This window comes from Budorcas taxicolor, chromosome 11 (assembly GCF_023091745.1).
Source record: "Budorcas taxicolor isolate Tak-1 chromosome 11, Takin1.1, whole genome shotgun sequence".
Taxonomy (NCBI): domain Eukaryota; kingdom Metazoa; phylum Chordata; class Mammalia; order Artiodactyla; family Bovidae; genus Budorcas; species Budorcas taxicolor.
Window position 1 is genome coordinate 165,171,305 of NC_068920.1, and position 14,239 is coordinate 165,185,543.

Consider the following 14,239-nt stretch of genomic DNA (forward strand, 5'->3'; position numbering starts at 1 on the left):
CAGTTGATCAGCAATGCTTTCAGAGAAACATCTCCACAGGAGGAAATGTAAAGATTCATAAATAGAAACCATATTTAAAAGGGAGTCAGGAGCTTCCATATTAAGAAGTGGCAAGAATACACAGAACTGTACAAAAAAAGGTCTTAATGACCCAGATAACCACAATGTGCGATCCCTCACCTAGAGTCAGCCATTTGGAGTGTGAAATCAAGTGGGCCTCAGGAAGCATTGCTACGAACAAAGCTAGTGGAGGTGCGGGAAGTCCAGCTGAGCTGTTTCAAATCCTAAAAGATGATGCTGTGAAAGTGCTGCACTCAATATGCCAGCAAATTTGGAAAACTCAGCAATGGCCACAGGACTGGAAAAGGTCAGTTTTCATTCGAATCCCAAAGAAATGCAATGCCAAAGAATGCTCAAGCTACCTCACAATTGCACTCATTTCACATGCTAGCAGAGTAATGCTCAAAATCCTTCAAGCTAGACTTCAAACGTATGTGAATCAAGAACAAGCTGGTTTTAGAAAAGGCAGAGGAACCAGAGATCAGATTGCCAACATCCTTTGGATCATAGAAAAGGCAAGAGAATCCCAGAAAAACATCTACTATTGCTTCATTGACTATGCTAAAGCCTTTGATTGTGTGGATCACAACAAACTGGAAAATTCTGAAAGAGATGGGGATACCAGACCACCTTCCCTGCCTCCTGAGAAACCTGTATGCAGGTCAAGAAGCAACAGTTAGAATGGGCGAGGAATAATAGACTGATTCAAAATTAGGAAAGGAGGACATCAAGGCTGTATATTGTCTTATTTACCTTATATTGAGAGTACATCATGAGAAATGCCAAGCTAATTGAAACTCAAGCTGGAATCAAGATTGCTAGGAGAAACATCAATAACATCAGATATGCAGATGACACCATCTTAGTGGTAGAAAGCAAAGAGGAATTAGAGACCCTCTCGATGAAGGTGAAAGAAGAGAGTGGAAAACCTGGCTTAAAACTCAACATTCAAAAAACTATAGTCATGGCATCCGGTTCCATCAGTTCAGTTCAGTCACTCAGTCATGTCGACTCTTTGCGGCCCCATGGACTGCAGCACACCAGGCCTCCCTGCCCATCACCAACTCCTGCAGCTTGCTCAAACTTATGTTCATTGAGTCGGTGATGAGATCCAACCATCTCATCCTCTGTCATCCCCTTCTCCTCTTGCCTTCAATCTTGCCCAGCATCAGAGTCTTTTCCAAACAGTCAGTTCTTCACATCAGGTGGCCAAAGTATTGGAGCTTCAGCTTCAGCATCCGTCCTTCCAATGAACACTCGGGACTGATCTCCTTTAGGATGGACTGATTGGATCTCCCTGCAGTTCAAGGGACTCTCAAGAGCCTTCTCCAACACCACAGTTCAAAAGCATCAATTCTTTGGCACTCAGCTTTCTTTATGGTCCAACTCTCACATCCATACATGACCACTGGAAAAACCGTAGCTTTGACTAGATGGAACTTTGTCGGCAAAGTCATGTCTCTGCTTTTTAATATGCTGTCTATGTTGGTCATAGTTTTTCTTCCAAGGAGCAAGCGTCTTTTAATTTCATGGCTGCACTCACCATCTGCAGTGATTTTGAAGCCCAAGAAAATAAAGCCTGTCACTGTTTCCACTGTTTCCCCATCTATTTGCTATGGAGTGATGGGACCAGATGCCATGATCTTCATTTTCTGAATGCTGAGCTTTAAGCCAACTTTTTCACTCTCCTCTTTCACTTTCATCAAGAGGCTTTTTAGTTCCTCTTCACTTTCTGCCATAAGGGTGGTGTCATCTGCATATCTGAGGTTATTGATATTTCTTCCGGCAGTCTTGACTCCAGCTTGTGCTTCATCCAGCCCAGCATTTCTCATGATGTACTCTGCATAGAAGTTAAATAAGCAGGGTGACAATATACAGCCTTGACGTACTCCTTTTCCCATTTGGAACCAGTCTGTTGTTCCATGTCCAGTTCTAACTATGCTTCTTGACCTGCATACAGATTTCTCAGGAGGCAGGTCAGGTGGTCTGGTATGCCCAGCTCTTTAAGAATTGTCCACAGTCTGTTGCGATCTACACAGTCAAAGGTTTTGGTGTGGTCAATAAAGCAGAAGTAGATGGTTTTCTGGCAGGCGGCTGCGCCCGGCGCACTAAGCGCGGCCGAGAGGAGCTACCCCACGTCCGAGGTCAGGGGCAAGTGGCCTAGAGTGCCAGGCTGCAACGGCGCAGGAAGCTACCGAGAGGAGCTATCCTGCATCTGAGGCCAGGGCGGCGGCCAGGAGGAGCAACCCCACGTCCAAGGAGCAGTGGCTGTGCGGGTGTAGGAGGGCCTAGAGGAGCCATCCCACGTTGAAGGTCAGGGAAGGGCGGCAGTGAGGAGATACCCTTCATCCAAGGTAAGGAGCAGCGGCTGCACTTTGCTGGAGCCGCCGTGAAGAGATACCCCACGCCCAAGGTAAGAGAAACCCAAGTAAGATGGTAGGTGTTGCAAGAAGGCATCAGAGGGCAGACACACTGAAACCATACTCACAGAAATCTAGTCAATCTAATCACACTAGGACCACAGCCTTGTCTAACTCAATGAAACTAAGCCATGCCTGCGGGGCCACCCAAGATGGGCGGGTCATGGTGGAGAGGTCTGACAAAATGTGGTCCACTGGAGAAGGGATGGCAAACCACTTTAGTATTCTTGCTTGAGAACCCCATGAACAGTATGAAAAGGCAAAAAGATAGGATACTGAAAGAGGAACTCCCCAGGTCAGTAGGTGCCCAATATGCTACTGGAGATCAGAGGAGAAATAACTCCAGAAAGAATGAAGGGATGGAGCCAAAGCAAAAACAATACCCAGCTGTGGGTGTGACTGGTGATAGAAGCAAGGTCCGATGCTATAAAGAGCAATATTGCATAGGAACCTGGAATGTCAGGTCCATGAATCAAGGCAAATTGGAAGTGGTCAAACAAGAGATAGCAAGGGTGAACGTCGACATTCTAGGAATCAGCGAACTAAAATGGACTGGAATGGGTGAATTTACCTCAGATGACCCTTATATCTACTACTGCGGGCAGGAATCCCTCAGAAGAAATGGAGTAGCCATCATGGTCAACAAAAGAGTCTGAAATGCAGTACTTGGATGCAATCTCAAAAATGACAGAATGATCTCTGTTTGTCTCCAAGGCAAACCATTCAATATCACAGTTATCCAAGTCTATGCCCCAACCAGTAACGCTGAAGAAGCTGAAGTTGAACAGTTCTATGAAGACCTACAAGACCTTTTAGAACTAACACCCAAAAAAGATGTCCTTTTCATTATAGGGGACTGGAATGCAAAAGTAGGAAGTCAAGAAACACTTGTTGGAATGTGAAGTCAAGTGGGCCTTAGAAAGCATCACTAAGAACAAAGCTAGTGGAGGTGATGGAATTTCAGTTGAGCTGTTTCAAATCCTGAAAGATGATGCTGTGAAACTGCCACACTCAATATGCCAGCAAATTTGGAAAACTCAGCAGTGGCCCCAGGACTGGAAAAGGTCAGGTTTCATTCCAATCCCACAGAAAGGCAATGCCAAAGAATGCTCAAACTACCGCACAACTGCACTCATCTCACACGCTAGTAAAGTAATGCTCAAAATTCTCCAAGCCAGGCTTCAGCAATATATGAACCGTGAACTTCCTGATGTTCAAGCTGGATTTAGAAAAGGCAGAGGAACCAGAGATCAAATTGCCAACATCCATTGGATCATGGAAAAAGCAAAAGAGTTCCAGAAAAACATCTATTTCTGCTTTGTTGACTATGCCAAAGCCTTTAACTGTGTGGATCACAATAAACTGTGGAAAATTCTGAAAGAGATGGGAATACCAGACCACCTAACCTGCCTCTTGAGAAATCTGTATGCAGGTCAGGAAGCAACAGTTAGAACTGGACATGAAACAACAGACTGGTTCCAAATAGGAAAAGGAGTATGTCAAGGCTGTATATTTTCACCCTGCTTATTTAACTTATATGCAGAGTACATCATGAGAAACACTGGACTGGAAGAAGCACAAGCTGGAATCAAGATTGCCGGGAGAAGTATCAATAACCTCAGATATGCAGATGACACCACCCTTATGGCAGAAAGTGAAGAGGAACTAAACAGCCTCTTGATGAAAGTGAAAGAGGAGAGTGAAAAAGTTGGCTTAAAGCTCAACATTCAGAAAACGAAGATCATGGCATCTGGTCCCATCACTTCATGGGAAATAGATGGGGAAACAGTGGAAACAGTGTCAGACTTTATTTTAGGGGGCTCCAAAGTCACTGCAGATGGTGACTGCAGCCGTGAAATTAAAAGACACTTACCCCTTGGAAGAAAAGTTATGACCAACCTAGATAGTATATTCAAAAGCAGAGACATTACTTTGCCGACTAAGGTCCGTCTAGTCAAGGCTATGGTTTTTCTTGTGGTCATGTATGGTTGTGAGAGTTGGACTGTGAAGAAGGCTGAGTGCCGAAGAATTGATGCTTTTGAACTGTGGTGTTGGAGAAGACTCCTGAGAGTCCCTTGGACTGCAAGGAGATCCAACCAGTCCATCCTGAGGGAGACCAGCCCTCGGATTTCTTTGGAAGGAATGATGCTAAAACTGAAGCTCCAGTACTTTGGCCACCTCATGCGAAGAGTTGACTCACTGGAAAAGACTGATGCTGGGAGGGATTGGGGGCAGGAGGAGAAGGGGACAACCCAGGATGAGATGGCTGGATGGCATCACCGATTCGATGGATGTGAATCTGAGTGAACTCTGGTAGTTGGTGATGGACAGGGAGGCCTGGCGTGCTGCGATTCATGGGGTGGCAAAGAGTTGGATACGACTGAGCGACTGAACTGAACTGATTTTTCTATGATCCAGCGGATGTTGGCAATTTGATCTCTGGTTCCTCTGCCTTTCGAAATCCAGCTTGAACATCTGGAAGTTCGCGGTTCACATACTGTTGAAGCCTGGCTTGGAGAATTTTGAGCATTACTTTGCTAGTGTGTGAGATGAGTGCAATTGTGTGGTACTTTGAACATTCTTTGGACTTCCCTGGTGGCTCAGATGGTAAAGTGTCTGCCTACAATGTGGGAGACCTTGGTTCAATCCCTGGGTTGGTAAGATCTCCTCGAGAAGGAAATGGCAACCCACTCTAGTACTCTTGCCTGGAAAATACCATGGACGGAAGAGACTGGTAGGCTACAGTCCGTGGGGTCACAAACAGTCGGACACGACTGAGCAACTTCACTTCACTTTCACTTTGAAGATTCTTTGGTATTGCCTTTCTTTAGGATTGGAATTAAAACTGACCTTTTCCAGTCCTGTGGCCACTGCTCAGCTTTCCAAATTTGCTGTCATATTGAGTGCAGCACTTTCACAGCATCATCTTTCAGGATTTGAAATAGCTAAACTGGATTCCATCACCTCCACTAGCTTTGTTTGTAGTGATGCTTTCTAAGGCCCACTTGAGTTCACATTCCAGGATGTCTGGCTCTAGGTGAGTGATCACACTATCATGGTTATCTGGGTCACGAAGATCTTTTTGTATAGTTCGTCTATATATTCTCCCCACCTCTTTGTAATATCTTCTGCTTCTGTTAGGTCCATACCATTTTTGTCCTTTATTGTGCCCACCCATCTTTGCATGAAGTGTCCCTTGGTATCTCTAGTTTTCTTGAACAGATCTTTAGTCTTCCATTCTATTTTTTTCCCTCTAATTCTTTGCATTGATCACGGTCCCATCATTTCATGGCAAATAGTTGGGGGAAAAAAATAGAAAATAGTGCTAGATTTTTTTTTCTTGGTCTCCAAAATCACTGCGGACGGTGACTGCAGCCATGAAATTAAAACATGCTTGCTCCTTGGAAGAGACAGTATGGGAAACCTCGACAGTGTATTAAAAAGCAAATGTACGAGCTTGCCAACAAAGGTCCATCTAGTCAAAGCTAGGGTTTTTCCAATAGTCATGTATGGATGTGAGAGTTGAGCAATAAAGAAGGCTGAGTGCCAAAGAATTGATGCTTCCGAACTGTGGTGTTGGAGAGGACTGTTGAGGGACCCTTGGACTGCAAGGAGAGCAAACCAGTCAGTCCTGAGGGAAATCAACCCTGAATATTCTTTGGAAGGTCTATTGAAGCTGAAGCTTCAGTATGTTGGTCACCTGATGTGAAGAGCCAACTCACTGGAAAAGACCCTGATGCTAGGAAAAATGGAAGGCAAAAGGAGAAAGGGGCAGCAGAGGATTCAATGCTTAGATAACATCACTGGCTCCATTCAATGGACATGAGGCTGAGCAAACTCCAGGAGATGGTAGAGGACAGGGGAGCGTGCTATGCCGCAGTCCATGGGGTCGCATAGAGGTGGACACGGCTTAGCGACTGGGCAACAAGGGGTGGTGGTGCCACACTCACACCTCCCGGCCTGATCGTCTAGACTAGAGTCTTGCAAGCACAGCAGCTTTCACTCACCTCCATCAGACATACAGTCATGTCAGGAATTCCATGAAAAGGAGAGGCCCCAGGTCTCCTCCAAGCCTGCCCTGCCCCAATCATCTTGGGAAGGGCTTTTCTACACTTCTGAAATGCAGGGGTCATCCATGATCCATCCCCTCCTTCCTGCTACCTCTCTCCAACTCCACTCTGAGCCCCTGGCCCCACCTGCATCAGCTCTGCTGTAGGAACTCCGCAGCCCTCTACTGTTCTCCCTGCCCCCCTTGCCTTCACCACTGCAACCCTTGATCCCCCCGCCTCATGATATTCAACATGGGCTTTATACACAAAAATCAGAATGGACACCTCCATCCCACCCCTGCTTAAACCCGCCAACAGCTCTCCACTCTGCATTCATTCATTTGTATATTTATTAAATATCTCTATGTTCCACCCATTAGAAAAGACCCTGATGCTGGGAAAGACTCAGGGCAGGAGGAGAAGGGGATGACAGGATGGGATGGTTGAATGGCACCACCAACTCGATGGACATGAGTTTGAGCAAACTCCGGGAGACAGTGATGGAGATAGTGAAGGCGTGCTGTGGTCCATGGGGGTCACAAAGAGTCTGACGTGACTTAGCAACAGAACAACAAGAGTGTGCCAGCCACCGTTTAAACACTGAGAATACAATGGCGAATGACACAGACAGAAAGTCCTGCCCTTGTGAACCTCATGGTAAAATGGGCAAGAAAGAGAATAAACAACCGTATTAGTAACCTACTGCAGAAAGATTAACCCCAGCACTCAGCAGCTGGAAATAGCGTGTGTTATCTGCCTGTTTCTGAGGGTCCAGAAGCTGGCTGTGTGCCCCTGGGGGGGGCTGTGTTCCCAGCGGAAGGCTCCGCCGGGAGAGGGTCGGGGTCTGGGCTTCCCCGCGCTGGGCTTTGGTCCTTTGCCACTGGGCTCCTTGTGCTGTGTGAGCAATTCCAGAGGAAGAAAGAAGTGGCAGCCCATCGCTTCCGGCACATTCTATCGGCTATCCTCGAGGGGCTCCATCCAGCGCAGGCTCAGGGGAGGGGTCCCCAAAGGTGCAAAACTAGGAGGGCACTCGGTTGGGGGCCGTCTTAGAGGCTGCTGTCACTGCAGGTACATCAGAAGATACCTTGTATAGTGACAAGCTGAAAAGCGAGTAAATACAGAGAGGAGAGGACAGGAGATGCGGGGCAGGGTGTTGAAATCAGGTATAAAACAAGAGAAGGCCTCACCGGTAAGGGGCCTCTGCGTAAAGACCTGAAGGGAGTGCGTGAGTCTGGGGAGGGGGTGCCAGGCAGACAACAGCGCACGCAGAGGTCCCGAGGCGAAGCCTGGCGCTGGGGGGGGGGGGGGGGGGGGTCGGGGGCGGGTGAGGGCTGCGAAGCAGGAGGCAGCGGCCGGTTGCGGCAGGCTTGGCTGCAGGCACGTTTGAAACCCATCATCACAGCTCACAAACCCACCTGCCAGCCACCCCCCATATGCCTCGGTCCTGTCACCCTGGCCTCGCAAAGCCTGGGGCAGAGCTGTCCTGTGTCCACAGCAGGGCTTCTGCAGAGGCCGCCCCCTCTGCCTGGTGCCCCCTTTCCTGGCGTGCTCCATCCCTCTCTTCTTCCAGGTCACAGCTCAGAGGGCACTGGGCGCGACCTGAGGACTTCATGCTTCATTGTCCATCCAGTGAGCGCTCCCCAGCTCCAGGAGATCAGAGACCTGGCTACTGATCAAGGTGAGCTCCGGGCCGGGACAACACCAGGAAGCAAGGGGCGCTGGCTAAACATGGCGGAGCGAACAAACGAGGGGCGGAAGGCCGGAAAGCTGGCGCGAGTCACCATACTTTATTGTGCTTTGTCTTTGACTTGTTCCAGTTGACACAGGAAGCGGGGTGCGGAGGCCAGGGGGAGGCCGCAGGGACCAGAGAGGGGGGTCAAAGAGATCTGAGGCCAAAGTGGTGGCCGGCGGGGCTTACGCCCCCCAGGGCTTGCGCCAAGGGGGGAGCCCCGGACTCAGCGGGGACAGGGGGCGCGCAGAAGGTAAGGTCCAAAGAGCCCCAGACGGTGACCAGGTTCGGTGAGAGCAACCCGGGAGCCAGAGCCGTGCACGTCGCCCTTCCCCACGGCGCAGGCTCCGCCCCGGGCCAAGCCCCGCCCCACGGCGCAGGCTCCGCCCCGGCTAAGCCCCGCCCCAGCCCGCCCCGCTCCGGAAGCTTTTTGCTCGCGCAGGCGCTCCAGGTCCCGCGGCGCCCCAGATCGGCCGGCGCCCCGGGCCCGCAGGCGCCCCAGCCCCGAAGCCCGGCCCGCAGGCGCCCCAGCCCCGAAGCCCGGCCCGCAGGCGCCCCAGCCCCGAAGCCCGGCCCGCAGGCGCCCCAGCCCCGAAGCCCGGCCCGCCGGATCCCTCCGCCCGCCGGGGTGCCATGGTGCCGCCGCCTCTCTGCACGCTGCCGCCGGGCCCCGGACCCCCGCGCTTCGTGTGCTACTGCGAGGGGGAGGGCGGCGGGCCCGGGGAACGCGGCGGCTTCAACCTCTGGTGAGTAGTGGGTCCCGCGGGGCTGCGAGGGGTCGCGGGCGGCCCGGCCTGACTGCCCCTGCCCCGCAGTGTGACGGACGCCGCGGAGCTCTGGAGCACCTGCTTCACGCCGGACCGCCTGGCGGCCCTGGTGGGTAACGGGGCTCCTGGGTGGCCGGGAGGCCCCCCCTGCACCACACACCTGCAGCGCGGACCGCCTGTGGGCTCTCAGGGGGCGGCCTGGAATTTCCCAGAAGTACCTGGACACCCCTCCCACGGCCCTGCAGCTGTCCCGGGAGGCTGTGGTCGCGCAGATTGAGGGTGTCCCCAGAGGCCGTAGGGTCTCAGGCCCCTGATGACCAGCCCTTGTGCCCTGTAGCAAGCCCGTTTTGGCCTCAGTGCAGCTGAAGACATCGCCCTCCGATTCAGGTGAGCCTCTGAGCAGAGAGGCAGGGTGGGTGGGGAGCAGTGGATGTGGCCACGGTACTCAGCCCCCCTCCTTCCCCAGGGCAGCCTGCGAGCAGCAAGCTGTGACTCTCACCCTGCAGGAAGACAGAGCATCCCTGACCCTTTCAGGGGGGCCCTCGGCGCTGGAACTTGACCTGTCCAAGGTGCCAGGCCCAGAGGCAGCCTCCAGGTTGCAGACACTGATGCTGGGCCTGGCAGAGCGTGTGTGCAGCTTGGAGCGGCGGCTGGCAGGTAGGTGGGGGTGGGAACCCCCCACCTAGGCTCACCAGGGTCCCCCAGGCCGGGCCTGCATCCCTGCTTTCCACCCCCCAGCTGCTGCAGCAGAGGAGACAGCCACCAGCCCCAGGAAGAGCGCCTGGCAGGCGGGGCCTCATCTCTTCTTACCAGGTAAGGCCTGTCACTTGTGACTCGGTTTGGCACCCTGCTGACTCTGCTGGGACTCAAGAACAAGCCTCAAAGTCCAGAGAGGGGCTCTGTCCTCGTGGGAGGGGGTCGTGGGCCTGGGGTCTTGCTGGACTCAGGACCCCCCGCCCTCCTCCTGTTTCCCCAGACCCAGATCCTCAGAGAGGTGGCCCTGGACCTGGGGTCAAGAGGCGGTGTCCAGGGGAGTCTCTCATCAACCCCGGCTTCAAGAGGTGACCCCCCCACCCCCCGTCCCTCCTGTGCCCATTGTCCAGCGTGGACCCCGCCCACCCCTCCACACCCCACAGCGTCATCCCCTCTTCTCTCCCAGTAAGAAGCCGGCAAGTGGTGTAGACTTTGATGATCCCTGAAGGCACCACAGAGTCAGGACAGTGCCTGTGAGGCGAGGGCAGGGGCGGCCCCCTGGACCTCCCGCCAGCACCTGCCCAGCCTGCTGCCAGGCACGAACAAGGCCACTCCTCCAGCCCCTTCCCCATCAAATAAACATCTTCATTTGGCGAAAGTCACGAGGTCATGGCCAGACGCTGGCTCCCGGGCCCACGGGCCGGGCATGGGGCCGTGTCAGGCTCTGTGCTTCCTGGTGAGACTGCTCACCTCTCTATCCCTGCCCACCTGTCCCTGCTTGGCACGCCCAGGGGCACGCCCAGGAGCCCAGCCAGCTGTGCAAGGGTGGGGCTCTGAGAGGCTAGAAACCTTGTTCCTGCTGCTGGGGCACACGCCTCAGTGGTGCAGACCCCACACGATGGCCAAGGAGGTGGGGGGTGGCCTGCCCGCGCTTGGGCAGAGCTGAGGAATGTGGGGCCCGCCCTCTGGCCCGGAGTTGCCCACACGGGGCTTCGTTCCCCACCCTCCCCAGCCATCCTGCCGCCCCACCCTGGCCTGACTGGTTTGGGAGCCCAGTCCAGTCCCGCCACCCCGGAGCAGTAGGGAGATGGGCCGCACCCCGCCCACCGGCTTCCCTGCCTATCCTTGTGGGCTGTTGTCTGGAGTTGAGCGGCCCACGGTGGGCGTTTGGGAGTGGCAGAAACTGAGGGCCTCTGGTCGCTCCGATGCCCCTTCGCGCTCACTGAGGCAGAGGTGCCTTTATGGGGCTGCAGACGAGTGGGCAGGTGGCGGGGGCGCTAGCGGGGGCGCACGACGGGCCGGTACGCCGCCAGGATCTCGGCGCTGTGGGGACACGTGTACTTGAACTCCTTCTCTTGCAGGGCGCAGTCCAGGTAGCGGCGGACGCCGCGCAGCTCAGCGGGGATGGGAGCTTGGCGGAAGTGCGCGCACACCGTCTGTGGGCGAGGGGCGCCGACAGGGTCTCCTGGCGGGTCTGCCCCGCCCCGCCCCGCCCCGGCCCGCCCCGCCCCGGCGCTCACGTTCACGACGTGCAGCTTGGGCAGCAGGCCGCAGTCGGCCAGCGTGAGCTGATCGCCGTCCAGAAAGCGGCGGCGGGACTCGCGCAGCTGCGGCTCGCGCCCCAGCTCGTGCTCCAGGGGCGCGCGCAGGTAGTTGTCCAGCTTGGCGAGGGCGCGCAGCAGCTGCTGGTACAGAGCTGAGGGGGAGGGGCCCGGTGAGGACCGGCCAGGGCGCCTCTCCCCCCACCCTCGCCGCGCCTCCAGACCCTCACCGTCGTCCTGTGCGGGCACCGGGTTCTTGATGAAGGCGGAGAACCTGTGAAAGACGTCGTTGCCCGCTGCGGCAGACTCCCTGTATCTGGGCGCCAAGCTGGGGAATCTGGACGGGGAGGGGTGCGAGTCAGAGCCCGCGGCCCCTTCCCGGCCCGCTCTGCCCTTCCTGGGCTCTGCCCGGGGGTGGCCTGTCCGCGGGCCCCTCTGCGCCCGGCCCTCACTCTGGGGGCCCCAACGTCTCCTCCAGAAACTCCTCGATCTGCAGCGTGTCGGTTTTGGCGTCGCCGTCGCAGAGCAGGATGGGCAGCTGGGAGCCTGGGGCGAAGTCCTTCAGCACCTCCGGGGACCTGTGAGCACGAGGCAGGGCGGGAGGTGGCTGGCAGAGGAGCGAGAGGCCAGGGTCCCAGGGCAGGGCTTACCTGCGGGTGTCCACAGTGGTGAGTGTGAAGGGCACGCCCTTGAGAAGCAGGATCATGAAGAGCCTCTGGCAGGAGGGGCAGTGGCCCACGCTCTCGCCGTCCTCGCTGGCCTGGAGTGGGGGACACGGGGCTGCCAGGGCAGGGGGCACACCCAGGACCCCTGTGGGCTCCTGCTGCCCAGAGGCCAGAGCAAGCCCAGGGCTTCTGCGCTCTCAGGCACAACCTCGACAAGTGGCCGGTGAAGGCCCTTGACTTGGTCCCTGGGAGGAGGGGTCTGCGGAGCTGCCAAGGGCCTGGAGGCTGGGCAGGGTGCCAGGATGAGGGGTGCAGGGGTGGGACCCTGCCTGTGGGGCCTGGCCCCTTGACCCTTATCTTCAGAGCCTGGGCAGAGGCCAGGCCCCTGGGCACCAGGCCCTGCAGGCTGGTCATAAGGGTGGGTCGGGCCAATGGAGCTGTTTTCTGAGTGATTCATCCCGTCCAACTGGGCACCTTGCTGCCCTGGGCTCCAAGGGTGGGAGGAGGCCAGGACCTGGCAGTCCCTTCGCAGGGATCGCAGATCTGGGCACTGAGGGGGCTGCCTGGCACAGCCCCTGAGCCCCGGCCTCGGGCTACCTGCCTGGTGCGACCCCTAAGGGGCTTTTTTTGCAGGAGAATGGGGCCACCTCAGCCCTTCTGGGGATGGTGTGCTCTCCCTTCTAATGCACCCCCTGTCCCCCCCACCCAGTTACACAGCCTGCATGAGACAGCCTGAGCCCACCACCTCAGGGGACACAGCCGCAGACCCCCCCCCTCAGCCTGCCCCAGAAAGTAGAGCCCCACAGAGCATCCCTCCCCGGGACCTCCCCCAGCCCCGGCAGCCTGGCACCTTGACGAACAGCTGGAGCTTGCCGGCCTCAGCCATGGTGGGAGCCGCGGCAGCAGGGCCTGGGCGGGCTGGGAGCGCCCTTTAAGGTTCTCCAAGCGCCCCGCCCTCCCCAGCCCCGGCCCGCCCTGTGGAGTCACCTCGGCTGGGAAGGCTGCCAGACTCCTGCGGGGCGGGCACAAGGGAGCTCAGACCGGACCGAAGCCCCCAGGGGTGCCGGGGGAGTGAAGGGGACAGAGTGATGGAGGAGGAGGCAGTGGACGGCGGGGGCAGCTCTGGGTCAGGGTCGCCCGCACCGAAAACCCCGCTGCCCTCCCCCCAGTGGACGCCCAGGCTAGGGAGCGGGGGAGTTGGGAATAGCCTGGCCACAGCCTCAGTTTCCTCACCTGCCGACCAGGGCGTCACAAGAGTGGGAAGCCACTTGGAAGGGACGCCCCCTTCCTACCTGTGAGCTGTCCCCGGGGCGCGCCCGCCCACCCCACGCCCCTGCCTCTCCCCTGTGCGGTCGCGGTGTGTTTCTCCCGGTCCTTAACCTTTGAAAAGAAGAGCTCTTGGTGTTAGAAGCCACAAGTTTCTGACCCATGGGAACCGCCCTCCTCTCGGACTGGAAGGAAGGGACAGAAGAGGCTGGGGGTTGGCAGCCCCCCAGGTGCGCGCGCACCTGCCCAGTAGCGGCCGCTCGCAGCGTCTCCCGCCCGGGCCGGGCCTCGGGGGCCTCGGGGCGGGCTGTGGAGGTGCCGCGCCGCCTGGTGGCCACCGTGGGGTCTGCACGCGCCTTCCTCCAGGCCCAGGGCCCCGCCCCGCTCGGGCCCAGCCTGACAGCCCCTCCCCACACTCAGCACTGGTCAGGGCCCCGGGCACAGGCCCCGCCACGAGCCTGGCTGACCTGGCCGTACTGTGGCCTCGGGGCCTGGGCCTCCGACCCACCTGCCACCACCACGGGCGGCTCTGCAACCACTGGTAGGGGGTCGCCCAGCTGGGTTCCTGCTTCCTTATCACAGCCCATCCTGGAGGGGGGCCCGGGCCCTCCACACCTGGACCTGCTCCCCAGATGGCCTGTGTGTGGAAACACCCTCACACGTCCGTTAGGAAAATGGTGCAATGAACAGGTGGCTCAGAATAAAGGAAATAAAACACCCAACAGAACACACGAGGGTCTCAGTGCACACTTATTTCAAGAACAAATCAGAACAAGATAGATAATGGTTTGTGGTTCAACGGACAGAAATGTGACAACCATATTCTTGGCAAGGATGTGGGGAAACACACTCCCGGTAAACGGCAGCGCCTCTGGGACATCCCCGTAAGTACACGAAGGATGAATCAACGGCCTGCAGTCCCCGGGGGGTGGGAGCCTGGTGCAGCCAAGGAGGTTGGAGGGCGGGCCCCACTGGCCTGAGGTTCCCTGGTGTTATGGCTGCCCCCTCTGAATTCACATGTTCCAGCCCTCCCCCCAGCCCCCACTCTC

The 14,239-nt window shown here is 56.5% G+C and overlaps 2 protein-coding genes across 4 annotated transcripts; one reads left to right on the plus strand and one right to left on the minus strand.

Moving 5' to 3' along the window:
* The first annotated feature begins 8,805 nt into the window (after positions 1–8,805).
* PAXX (PAXX non-homologous end joining factor) lies at positions 8,806–10,370 on the plus strand. Of its 3 annotated transcripts, none has more exons than XM_052649133.1 (7): positions 8,806–9,004; positions 9,074–9,134; positions 9,363–9,412; positions 9,492–9,682; positions 9,764–9,838; positions 10,002–10,086; positions 10,189–10,370. In XM_052649133.1, the coding sequence occupies exons 1-7, from the start codon at positions 8,892–8,894 to the stop codon at positions 10,205–10,207; spliced, it is 594 nt and encodes a 197-aa protein (XP_052505093.1). In that variant the 5' UTR covers positions 8,806–8,891; the 3' UTR covers positions 10,208–10,370. The 3 variants fall into 3 exon arrangements, with proteins under 3 accessions (XP_052505093.1, XP_052505094.1, XP_052505092.1); XM_052649132.1 differs by having other exon boundaries at positions 8,810–9,004; positions 10,185–10,370; XM_052649134.1 differs by lacking the exon at positions 9,363–9,412 and having other exon boundaries at positions 9,532–9,682; positions 10,185–10,370.
* A 625-nt stretch (positions 10,371–10,995) lies between these two features.
* On the minus strand, positions 10,996–12,810 carry CLIC3 (chloride intracellular channel 3). The gene is made up of 6 exons (XM_052649404.1): positions 12,775–12,810; positions 11,910–12,019; positions 11,712–11,837; positions 11,490–11,596; positions 11,239–11,414; positions 10,996–11,154 (listed from the first exon to the last, which is right to left on the minus strand). Exons 1-6 carry the CDS (start codon positions 12,808–12,810, stop codon positions 10,996–10,998), a joined length of 714 nt encoding a protein of 237 aa, XP_052505364.1.
* Between the last annotated feature and the right edge of the window lie 1,429 nt (positions 12,811–14,239).

Excerpts from the sequence above, each read along its gene's own strand:
- PAXX (XM_052649132.1), top strand. The coding sequence starts at position 8,892 with ATGGTGCCGCCGCCTCTCTGCACGCTGCCGCCGGGCCCCGGACCCCCG. Across the intron at positions 9,005-9,073 it reads CGCGGCGGCTTCAACCTCTG|TGTGACGGACGCCGCGGAGC; the intron begins GTGAGTAGTGGG and ends CCTGCCCCGCAG. Across the intron at positions 10,087-10,184 it reads ATCAACCCCGGCTTCAAGAG|TAAGAAGCCGGCAAGTGGTG; the intron begins GTGACCCCCCCA and ends CTTCTCTCCCAG.
- CLIC3 (XM_052649404.1), bottom strand. The coding sequence starts at position 12,810 with ATGGCTGAGGCCGGCAAGCTCCAGCTGTTCGTCAAG. Across the intron at positions 12,020-12,774 it reads AGCTCCAGCTGTTCGTCAAG|GCCAGCGAGGACGGCGAGAG; the intron begins GTGCCAGGCTGC and ends CCCCCACTCCAG. Across the intron at positions 11,597-11,711 it reads GAGACGTTGGGGCCCCCAGA|ATTCCCCAGCTTGGCGCCCA; the intron begins GTGAGGGCCGGG and ends CTCCCCGTCCAG.